General features: G+C 35.7%; 1 protein-coding gene across 1 annotated transcript; it reads right to left on the bottom strand.

Moving 5' to 3' along the window:
* Positions 1-5566: 5566 nt before the first annotated feature.
* On the bottom strand, positions 5567-8582 carry LOC141713306 (RHOMBOID-like protein 3). Its single transcript, XM_074516658.1, has 5 exons — positions 8269-8582; positions 7605-7768; positions 6990-7153; positions 6577-6827; positions 5567-5888 (listed from the first exon to the last, which is right to left on the bottom strand). The coding sequence occupies exons 1-5, from the start codon at positions 8547-8549 to the stop codon at positions 5777-5779; spliced, it is 972 nt and encodes a 323-aa protein (XP_074372759.1). The 5' UTR covers positions 8550-8582; the 3' UTR covers positions 5567-5776.
* Positions 8583-11775: the final 3193 nt, after the last annotated feature.

Raw genomic sequence — 11775 nt, 5'->3', positions numbered from 1 at the left:
AAGAACAAGAAAATTTGAGTTTGTATTTGCTCCCAACAAGCTGTCCACGCCTGGAAAATCAAAAGAGTTCTTCTCTTGAACCAAAACATCCCCAATACTTGATTTTATATATGCTCTCAACAAGTTTTCCATACCTAGAAAATCAATGGAACTCTTCCCTCCAAGTAAAGTAGCCCCAACATCACTATCATCTCTCAACAAATTGCCCATTCCTAAAATATCAATGAAACTATTCTCATGATTCAAAACAATCCCAACATCACCATCTGCTCCTAACAAGTTGTCCACCCCTAGAAAATCAATGGAACTCTTTTCTTGAATCAAAACATATCCAACACATTTCTCTCAACAAGTTTTCCACGCCTAGAAATTCAATAGAACTCTTCTATTAAACCAAAATAACGTCAACACCACTTGCATCGCAATCGACTTTACAAGGATTAAAAAATCAGGTATAATTAGTGGATGAGTAATCAATAAGTTACCATGATCCTCTTGTTCCAGTCCATGTTCAATTTGCTTCTCAAACAAGCATAAATTATCCACAACTATTGGATGTGTGAATAATTTTTCTATTTTAAATTCAGATTCTTCTTCATGTTTAACTCGCTCTTCTTCTTTTTATATTTCCCCATCACTAAAAATAATGGTAGTAGTAATATCCTCAGTGTCACACATATTCATCACAAGGTCACTAGGGGATTCTTCTTGTACATGTTCATAACCATTGCACTCCAAATCAACTAATTGGTCTTCAATTGCTAAAAGAGTTATGGCATCATCATCTTTCTTCAAGGAATCATATTTAAGAGAAATTTTTGCACAATAATAAGCCACGTTTTGTGCCTTATTCTCAAAACGAATTGTGTAGTCATCAAAGGAGATTGCATCTTAATTGATACAATGTGATTCTACCAATATATCTTGCAAATCATCAATTAGGATGAAACATTTTTTCATTCTCCCCTTAAGTACTTTTCGAGAATCAATTAGTGATTTACCTTCTTCTCTCCTCTTTGATTTCAGAAGTTCATATCATAAATTTGCATAACCTTTGAGCTTCGATCTAGCTACTTTAAATCTCTTGTGATCATCATAATCCTTATAGTCAAAGACCCATTCAACATGTTTTAACCATTTAACAAAAATTTCTCGATCCATGCTCCTATCAAAATTTGAAATATCCAAACGCAAACTATTACCATAATCCTTAGATTTACGAATCATATGTCTTGAATACTCTTCTAAATCTGATTTGTATGCATATTTGTTATCTTTTTTACGAGGACTATGATAAGAATATTTTCGATTTAATTTTTCTAAAAAATCCTTCAATTGCTCCCTTCATTCGTAGATCTCCATATCTCTTTGTGCCTTTAAAGCTTTCATAACATTCAGTTCTTCGTCAACTAACAAATAAGCATTATTTCCCATGTTATTATGAAAAAAATACTTCGAAGAATTCTCTAAACAACCAATAAATAAATCAGCATGTTATCCACATTTTTTCTTCAAAAAACCACTCAGAAACATCTCCGACCAGCCCAAAAAATACACCAGCCTTGTGTCCAACATTTTTTTTAAAGAAAAAACCTTCAAAAAAATTGTCGAACCGAGCTCTGATACCAAAATGATATATATTTTCTATGTAGATCAGATTTATATGTAAAAAATAACTTCAGCTTGCTTCTATAAAGAATTTAATCACTAAGAAACAAAACTAAATGATCGATTTATTTAGATTGCTTAAAGAATTTAATAACCCACAAACTAAATGAATTCTGGAGAAGAAAGTATAAAGAAATTAACCACCAACTTTAAAATGGTTTTGCAAGTATAAACTCACGATTTATTCTTATATAATTCTCTGTCTCAGAAGATTACAATATAGGGGTATATATAAGCTAGGCAAATAACCTAATCCCATTAGAAATCCCAATCAGATTGAAAATCAGCTACCTAGCTAATATTTGAGTCTAACTTGAAAACCCGTAAAAAACCTAATCCATATAGGAAGTTACATAAAAACCTACTCTGAATAGGAAATCACATAAAAACCAAATTTAACTAGAAAATGAAATCCTGGGTGCTTGAAACAAGAAAAACCCTCGGTGAAAGTTAAAAAGTTGTAAGGCAAAATCTACTTAATATATAATTATCAGCCCAGGCCAATAGATCAGCCCATGTCGGTAATTAAACTGACTATTGGTCTTGTAATATTGCCCAACTGGTTCTCACGAATAATAATGAATGTAGATTAGTTCAAAGCCATGATTGTCTTTCATGAGAACAAGTATATCAACACATGATGCTCATGCATCATTCTCCTCTTCTTTGAAAAACAATTATCCTCAATTGATAATAAATATGAATAGTTTAATATCATGCTCTGCATCAAAATTGCAGCAGGTAACCAACTACAATCTTCATCTCTTCTTACTTGTATATTTTATTATATTGACACTATTATATAGTAATATATTTATGTATACTGCAATATAGTCATAGATATAATATAGTATATTATATACAAATTGAAAAGATTTAGGGTTTGTGATATTATTAAATTTGGGGCTTTTTTATGCTAATTTAGTGATTATGTTTTTATTTCTTTTTATAATTTCACAGCTATAACCAAGAGTAAAGTAATCCTATTTCAAATTTCAAATTGTGAATGTTTTGGAGTTTAGATCTTGAAATTTTCTATTCAAGGTGATATTTTTCATATAAATCAAATTTTGTGTTTTTGTTTGATTTTACAAATTTTGAAGTCTCTGGTATATGATGAAAAAAAAGAATGTTGTAGTAATCTAGCTACTACTTTCACTCATAACGGTTTGCCAGATTAGAGAAATGTTGCAAGTTTATGTTCACGATGACTTTGTTGTAAATCTCACTAACAAATATAGCAACATAGAAGCAAGTGTATAAAGAATTTAGCAAGTTTAGGCCAAGACCACAGTTAACAAAACAAAACATGCAGGTAAACAAAATCAGTAACTGAAATAACGAAGAGAGAAAGAAAGATGTACCCGAAACCATAACTTTTAACAGTGACTGAAATAAAGGTTCACAGATACAAAATGCCAAGAAAAATGATCACAGCTGAGTCACCAGGCCTTGCTCGAAGTCCTGGCTGCTCTTGAAGAGAATATTGCCCCTACCTGCTGCGTTTGGGATGCGCACAATATCTCCACCAGGATAAAACGGCTCGGAGTTTATGTTAACAGCAGCAACAAAAGCTCCACTTCGACCAGCACCTCAGTCGCCGGAAAATATCAGCACTTCAGGACTTGTGGGAGAGAAATGCAGAGAGGTTGAAGAGAAGAGAAGAGAATGTAGTGTGTATATTTTATACATTCAGTTTAGCCTCTATTTATAGGAGAGGAAAAATGAAACTGTTAACACACTTAATGTCTGAATTAAACTGCTTCATTAATGAAAAAATCAAAACTGATCAGATTTTGAATTTAAATTATTTGTAACAGCTTTTCACATTAACACCCACATTATTATCAGAACTTAAGTTAAGTTCTGATTTGATTCATCAGTACTTAAGTTCTGATTCTGATATCAGAACTTGTTAAGTTCTGATTTTATTCATCAGTTCTTAAGTTCTGATTCTGATATCAGAACTTGTTACAGATCAGATTATTTGCAGGTTCAATATATTTAGACTAAGCCCACTAACAAAGTGACTTAGCCTATTTCAATACCCAGCCCAATAATCCAGTCACCGATAAATAAATTCGAATTAAAATAATTCTCAAATAAATAAAATCTTCGCCCAGGTCGCCTCGCGTACGCGAGACGCCGAGACATTCTCCCTTCGACCCGGTCCGGTCCGGTCCGATGCGGTGCGGTGCGGTGCGTGCGTGGCGGGGCGGGGCACGCGTGTGTGTGTGCGCGCGTGAAGCACACAACAACACAATGGACCATCACACACCTTAGTAGTTATATACTACTCATGTGGGTAATACCATATAAAGCACACAACCCCCTTTATTTATTTCAATGTGGGACAAACATTCTCAAATTTTCCAAGCTTTTCCAAGCTACTTTCAACTCTCATTTCATATGAATTTCATTAAGAAAATTCTTAAAACCATACATGAAAATTTAAGTTCAAATATCATTGAACAATTTCCAATCATTAGATTTTAGGATTAACATCAAAAACATAATTAAATTAAGCTCTAAAATCCTAATTTTCTAACAGACTTGACATCTGCTATTAAAATTTTTGAGTTTGTGAGATCTTTGGATTGTTTTCTTAATGTTTCTATTGCTTATAGAATATTATTATCTATACTCGTGAGTGTAACATCAGCCGAAAGAAATTTGTCTAAACTGAAATTATTGAAAAATTATTTGCGTTCATCTATGTCACAAGAAAGCTTAAATGGTCTTGTTGTTTTATGTATTGAAAGGGATATGTAGGAGAACATTGATGCTGAAACGATTATCACTGATTTTGCATCCATGAGTGTTAGGAGAAGTTGTTTTTCATAATTCATCACTTGTGTATAGTATGTTAAACACTCCACTATTGTTAGCTATTCGAGTTTTTACTAAAATTATTTTGTTATAATTAATTTTTATGTGAGTACAATGATATTAATTTTTTAATTTTAGCTTAAACTTTTTTCTACTATTGTTATGGTCGGGGAAATTAGGGTTTTTTTAGGATTAAATATAATTGAATTGTCCGGCCGAAAAATTAAATAAGAAGAATTGTTGAACACGAATTTACGTTTAATAACTAAGAGCCAATATTAAATATTATATTCAGAGAAGAGATAAAGAGTATGCTCTGACAACCTTTGCTGCACAGCTATTTCATACTTGTTAGAAGGGACCCCTATGGCTTGTTTGTTTGGACTCGTTGTGGCATGCTTGTTTGTCGTCCATTCATCCAAACTGTGGAAAAGTGGAAGAAAGAGCAACTATTTCCAGTATTGGAGTAACTAACTTTGCCAGCTCAGCACAAGTTAGTTAACAGTTACCCACTCCACTCATATACGGAAAGACGATTGAGTTACTCGAGGATCACAAATCGCAAGATGAGTATCAGAACAGTATCAGTTTTACAGCATCTTCCTGAATAAATCACATGATTTGTTCTTGATGTTGTCATATGATTAGTATTTTATGTAAATCACATGATTTTCAAAAAATCACCGATAAATCGCTCAAAAATCGGTTAAAAAAATCTGTCCGATTTGACTGATTTCTGATAAATCGCCGATTAATCATCCGATTTTTTAAAAATCGTCCGATAAATCATAAATCGGTGCCTCAACCGAATAATTCCGATTTCCAAAATCTGTAACACTGTACATGAGCATTTCAATTTGTTATTCTAAAGGCACAAAATCAACACCCACTTGACGGTGACTTCATACAAGAGTAATTCTCAAAACTAGCATCTCTCATAATGCTTGTAGATACGGCATGTATAGGTCATGGATATGAAATTCAAAATTAGAGCGCAAGAATTGTACTAGTAGGGGCTTCACCAGAACAGAATTGAAATAAAGGCTACATGCTACCAAACAAGTTTAACTGTAAAAAAAGTAGGAATTTAATAATCAACATAACTTGAAAGTCTAAGAATATACAGTAGTTAAATCTAACAATTCATCGTCATAAGAGCAACCAAGAAACACAAACTCATAAAGAAGCCTAATATATCCTATGTGTTAGTATGCATCTGTATCTGACCCAAAACAATTAAAAAGCATGTTGGCATTGATGGTATAGGTTTATCATCTATTCATCTGTCACACTTCCACTTGGAGGTAGAAATGCAATCCAAATACTGACACCAGTCACAGTGATCATTTCCATTTACCCCCCTGAAAAGCATCACCAATCCTACCGTAAACCTGCGAGGTTTTTAACATAGAGGGAGAAAAAGCAGTGTCACTGGTAGCAATAAGATCATAACCGGTCTGCAGCAGTGTTAAGAAACTAAAATAAAAATCTTGGACCCAGACAGAGCTACTATAATTTTTAAATAACATTTACTTGCTCATCGAGAAAATAAATGATTTAGCGATTTTATATGGAATAACTGGCTGACAAAAGTTCAATTTGCCGATTTCATTATGTTATATCTTATATGTAATTGGTGTAAGGGAGTTAATATTGTAATTTCAGAACCACTATAATTAAGTGAAAAGGCTAAGGTTCAATTCTTCACTAGTACAGATATCAACTTATATTATTAAAAGAAGTTTATATGATTTGGTCATCACAAATCCGACATATCCAAAAAACTAACATTTGCAAACGCCTTTTATTTGCTTTATTATTATTATAACCTATATAATTATTTACATTTGACATTTTAGAAAAAATCAGAAATTTTGGAAATAAATATATAAAAAAGAAAAAAATTATTACTTAGATAAATACTTTATAAAACATCCCATGCATTGCACGGGTACGAACCTTGTATAATAAATACCTCTATTCACAGCTAAGAAAGAAGTAGTAAAGACTTTCATTTTGCTTAAGATGTCGTATGCATAAAATATGACTGAAAACTGTATATACAATATATCAACTTACCCTGCAATGAGTAGAAACAAAGACACCAACCACAGCACATACTGATAACCCTTGTACTTTGATTTGGCACGAACATTAGCTGGAAGATTAATACGTGGTACCCACACATATTGCGGACGGAGCAGTAAAACAAAGCCAAGGAGAAAACCGGACAAGAATCCACAAATATGGGCATAATTATCAACATGTGGGAGAAGTCCAACTGCTAGATTGATTACTACAATAACCAAAAGTGTGAAGATTGCTGCAGCCTGATATAAAGGGAGCAGATTTAGCAAATATGCAGAGGTCTATGGGTCGTGCAAAAAGAACGACCACACTCTAAACTAAAATCCAAGGCTAATAAAACTATAAAGCACTCTATAAACATCATAGATAAAATCACAAAGTCATCATCAGTAAGATCCACTAACCTTGTTGGAATAGATAGTCCAATTCGTTAAGAGTTCTGAAAGCATGGCACCTAGTAAACCAAACAAAGCACCAGAAGCACCAACCGAAATGCTATTGTGAATAAATAAAGCAGAAAGTATACTTCCTCCGAGTCCTGACAACAGATAGACGACTCCAATCCGTACTGCCAACATGCAAATATATAGTCAAGAAGCCCATATCTATAAGATGGATAAGATTATTGGACAATTTTCTCATAAGCATATGGTGGGTTTTGCATTCCAGTATGCAGAGAGAGAAGCCAAAATAAAACATATATCATATTTACAATATCAGCTTCTGAGAATTGGTTCCAGTAAAGGTAATTTGGCATCTATATTTTATCTTTTTATACTCAGGGTTCCGACTTAACAGACATGGTGATATCCGACTCAGGAAACTTTTACTACAAAATTTGTAAATAATGAAATGTCCTTTTTCTAGAGAAAGTAAACAAGAACTAATCTTACTTCATGACAGCTCCTCAAGCATGTTAAAGTTATTATTACGTCAAATAGTGCTTATTCAATCTGAAGTTTTGCTGAGCTAAGATTCTTAATGCAATAATAAAACAATAATAAAACAGCATAACATACCAAAGCCAAACTGTTGTTCGAGGCGGATGCCGATGAAGACAAGGCTAAACATATTTACCACCAGATGAATGATCCCAGCGTGCAGCCACATACAAGTAACGAGTCTCCATCCTTGGTGCTTATGCACTACTTTTGTCCACTCAAGTGCCCCCAATTTCTCCAGTCTACACAAAACAAGTAAAAAGAGCGCCAATCAAACACATACTACAACAAAGGAAACAGATGACTACAAAATTGTGTAATTCCTGAGCGGTACATAATACCAAAAAACACGGAGATAACAATTAATGTTTTGCAATTGCAAGTCTATTAAGGAACTATAAATCTTGAAATAATCTATGTATAGCAGTAGCAAAGATGATATTAGAATTTATAAGAAGGAATTAGTGGGATAATTGTAAAACAACTTGTTATAGGATACTAATACTAAAACCATATATCCTTATTTAAAGTTGGATTGTTGACGAAAAAAAGGATAAAACCCACAAAAATCATCACCGGGGCCTTGACATATCAATCAATATGATTCTCAAAATGCCAGAAAAAAAAAAGAACAACAAAAAATGATACTAAATGAATCCATAAAATTGGGAAAGTGAAAAAGGGAGCACAAGTGAATTAGTAAAAAAGAGAGCTAGTAAGGGGAGATGGGGGGGGGGCTTACGTATGGGAAGAAGGGCCAAAGAGAGGATTATCAGAGGTGGGCTGAAAGGAGAACCTGCCAAGAAACCTAGCAACACACTTTCCATCACGATCGTAATTATGATGTGGACAATTATTAACAAACATAGTAATTATAAACATAGCTATGTTTGCAACTACAAACATAGGGATCAGCCATGATGTCCACTGTGAATCTCTTTCTTCAACACCACCACCGTATGATGATGATGTGTTAACTGTAGTCCTCCTGTATTTCTCTCCACTTTCTATATCACCCCTCATGATTATCCCCTTTTTTTTTATTTTTAGTTTCTTCTAAGTATATTATATATATGTATAGAGGGGTTGGTTAAGTAGTATACGGTTTAATAGACTAATTTACAGACCCGGGGGATTAATGTGGGAGCAGGGATGATAATTTATACCGAACCGATAGATACCCGATCCGTACCGATCCGATTGGGTTTTACCGAACCCGAATATTTCGGGTTTGGATTCGGGTTCGGGTTTGATTTTTAAACCCGAACTATTTTCGGGTCGGGTTTGGGTTTAAGGCATACCGTTCCGACCCGAACCCGAAAACCCGAAACCCGTTTCATTCTGACCCGAACCCGAACCCGATCCGAAACCCGTGTTAATATATAAATAATATTTTATATTTTATAAGTAGTAATATAATATATAATATAATATATTACTAATATTAGTACTAAAAAAATTTAATTTTTATAAATTATTGCATTAAAGTCGTTTAAATATGTTTTTAGCAAGTATGTTCAATACAAGTATACTAAAGGTCAAGATTGTTGCATTATTTTACTAACAGTTTTAATCATAGAGGTATGATTCATTGTCTTATCTGAACCCTCTAATTCAATCCCAAAAATTTCAATATCGTCGTATTTATGAGCACTTTGCTCATATCAAATCATAATAATTTTTCACTAGAGTTTGTGCAAATTAAGGTACAATTTGATAGTGATCTACAAACCCGAATCCGAACCGAACCCGAACCGAACCCGATTGGGTTCGGGTTCGGGTTTAGTGGTTCGGGTTTTTCCGGGTTCGGGTTCGGGTTCGGGTTTAGCAAAAAATAATCGGGTTCGGGTTTGGTTTTTGCCAAACCCGTTCCGACCGACCCGATTGCCATCCCTATGTGGGAGGGTGTTTGGGGGTCGTCGCCCGATTTTTACCGCCAAGTGGGTTAGCTGTCATGTCCCCCGCGCTTGATGACTTTAACTAGCGTGGGCGTCATCGCACCCGATTCTCACCCTGCCCCCGAACTCATATAATTTAAAATTACAATTTTTATCACTTTTCATCATATATATTTATAAATTTTAATTACTGATAGAGAATAAATAAATCCTGATTACGTAATTAAATATTGCATTAATTACACATGATTTGGGCTACAAGGCTCAATAAGAAGATGTATGACATTCAGACCAAAAAGGTCAACACATTGATCAGTCCTGATGGACCAGATCAGGCCTGATAAAACAAAGAAGGACCCAAAACCCTGAATATTAATTAATTTCGTAATTAATTAATAACGGAAAAATCAGCTATTAAGAAGAGTTCCAATAAGGACATAAATCCTTGAAGATTAGCCTCCAAGGGACCTAGAAGGATAAATAATCAGTTTCTTACCACTTAGGATTCCAAAGTCCATTTTAATTCTAAGACTTGGCTACCAATTCTCCTACATCAAGTCCAATTCAAGGACTCCCAACATCTATATAAGGGGCCTCACACCAGAAATCAGAACTACGTTTTTTGACTTGATCATTGGCAATCAGCAAGTTACGTAGGTATCTTGTTAAGACAGATTGAGTCACAAAACACAAGAGCAGTCAAATCGAGCCACGAAGCTCACGTTCCTTAGTAATAAACACAGCAATTATATACCTTAGTTTTTAATCCATAACATTTGGCGCCGTCTGTGGGAAAGCACAACAACAACTATGGCGAGAACACGGAGAACAATTAGAGCCCTTGAAGGAGGAACACCAGCGGGGACAACCCAAGTGATTTTGTCAATTGTGGAGGTACCTCCTCATTCAACTTATGCAGCCACCCAAGGAGAAGCCCAGATAGGGGCAACTGGACCTCAGCCACAAGGGATGATTCCCTCGGCTACTCAAGGTACGAATCCCCAAGTTCAACAACTACATGCACCTGTGAATTCTCGACCCATTGGGTATGAGTATTCAACTGTTGTGACTACTAACACCCCATATGGAATGCCCTTTTACCCCGAGATTGGAGGAAACAGACATGCTGGGCGGAGTGAAGCACGAGGGCGATCGCCCCCCTATATACAAGGTTTGGCTCCTATCTTTGAGGATCAGGAATTTTCTGGTCCTTACACTGAGAGAGACTCTGAATCTTCAAATGATGAAGTAGCCCCAAGAAGGAGGCGTGCTGGCAAAGAGCCGATGGCTGATGGTCGCCAACGTTCTAGGAGCACCCAAGGGACAAATTCCCAAGAACACGAGGCTGAGATTCAAAGGCTGAAGCGCGACTTGGAGGCGCACCAGAACACCAGACCCCCACTACCTCCAAGGGGGAGGAATCCTCCCCCTATCATAAACCTGGATGGTCCAATACAGAGAAGGGTTGTTGTCCCAAGGGCTGATCCAAGCAATCTTCTTCCCCTTGGAGATCCTGATGATCCTACCCCACCATTCACTGAAGAAATAATTGATAGGGATAAATAAATCCTGATTGTATAATTAAATATTGCATTAATTGTACAAGGTGTGGGCTGCTAGGCCCAATAAGAAGATGTATGATATTCAGACCAGAAAGGTTAACACGTTGATCAGGCCTGATTGACCAGATCAGGCCTGATGGAACAAAGAAGGCCCAAAGCCCTGATTATTTATTAATTTCGTAATTAATAAATAAGGGAGAAAAACAGCTATCAAGATAAGTCCTGATGGGGATATAAATCCTTGTAGATTGGCTTCCAAGGAATCTCATGGGATAAGGAATCAGCTTCCTACTTCCTAGGACTCCTAAGTCCATCCTAATTCAGAGGCTTGACCACCAAGTCTCCTACACCAAGTCCAATTCAAGGACTCCTACATCTATATAAGGGGCCTCACCCCACACATCAGAACTACATTTTTTGACTTGATCCTTGGCAATTAGCAAGGTACGTAGGCATCTTGTTAAGGCAGATTGAGTCACGAAATACAAGAGCAGTCAAAATCGAGCCTTGAAGCTCACGTTCCTTAGTACTAAATACAGCAATTATATATATTAGTTTTTAATCCATAACATTTGGCGCCGTCTGTGGAAAGGCACAACAACAACCATGACGAGAACACAGAGAACAATTAGAGCTCTGGAGGAAGGAACACCATCGGGGATAACCCAGGTGATAGGGGGAAGCCCAGATAGGGCAACTCAACCTCAGCCACCAGGGACGACTCCCCCGACTATTCAAGGTACGAATCCTCAAGTTCAACAAGTACATGTACCTGTGAATTCTCGACCC

This window comes from Apium graveolens, chromosome 3, assembly GCF_009905375.1.
Source record: "Apium graveolens cultivar Ventura chromosome 3, ASM990537v1, whole genome shotgun sequence".
NCBI classification, from domain to species: Eukaryota; Viridiplantae; Streptophyta; class Magnoliopsida; order Apiales; family Apiaceae; genus Apium; species Apium graveolens.
Note: the sequence above shows the minus strand (reverse complement) of the source record. Positions and strands in the feature narration are given on the sequence as shown.

Coding starts and splice junctions, on each gene's coding strand:
- LOC141713306 (XM_074516658.1), bottom strand. CDS start 8,549: ATGAGGGGTGATATAGAAAGTGGAGAGAAATACAGGAGGACTACAGTT. Junction 7,154..7,604: donor CGAACAACAGTTTGGCTTTG/GTATGTTATGCT, acceptor GCATGTTGGCAG/TACGGATTGGAGTCGTCTAT. Junction 5,889..6,576: donor TTGTTTCTACTCATTGCAGG/GTAAGTTGATAT, acceptor AAAACCTCGCAG/GTTTACGGTAGGATTGGTGA.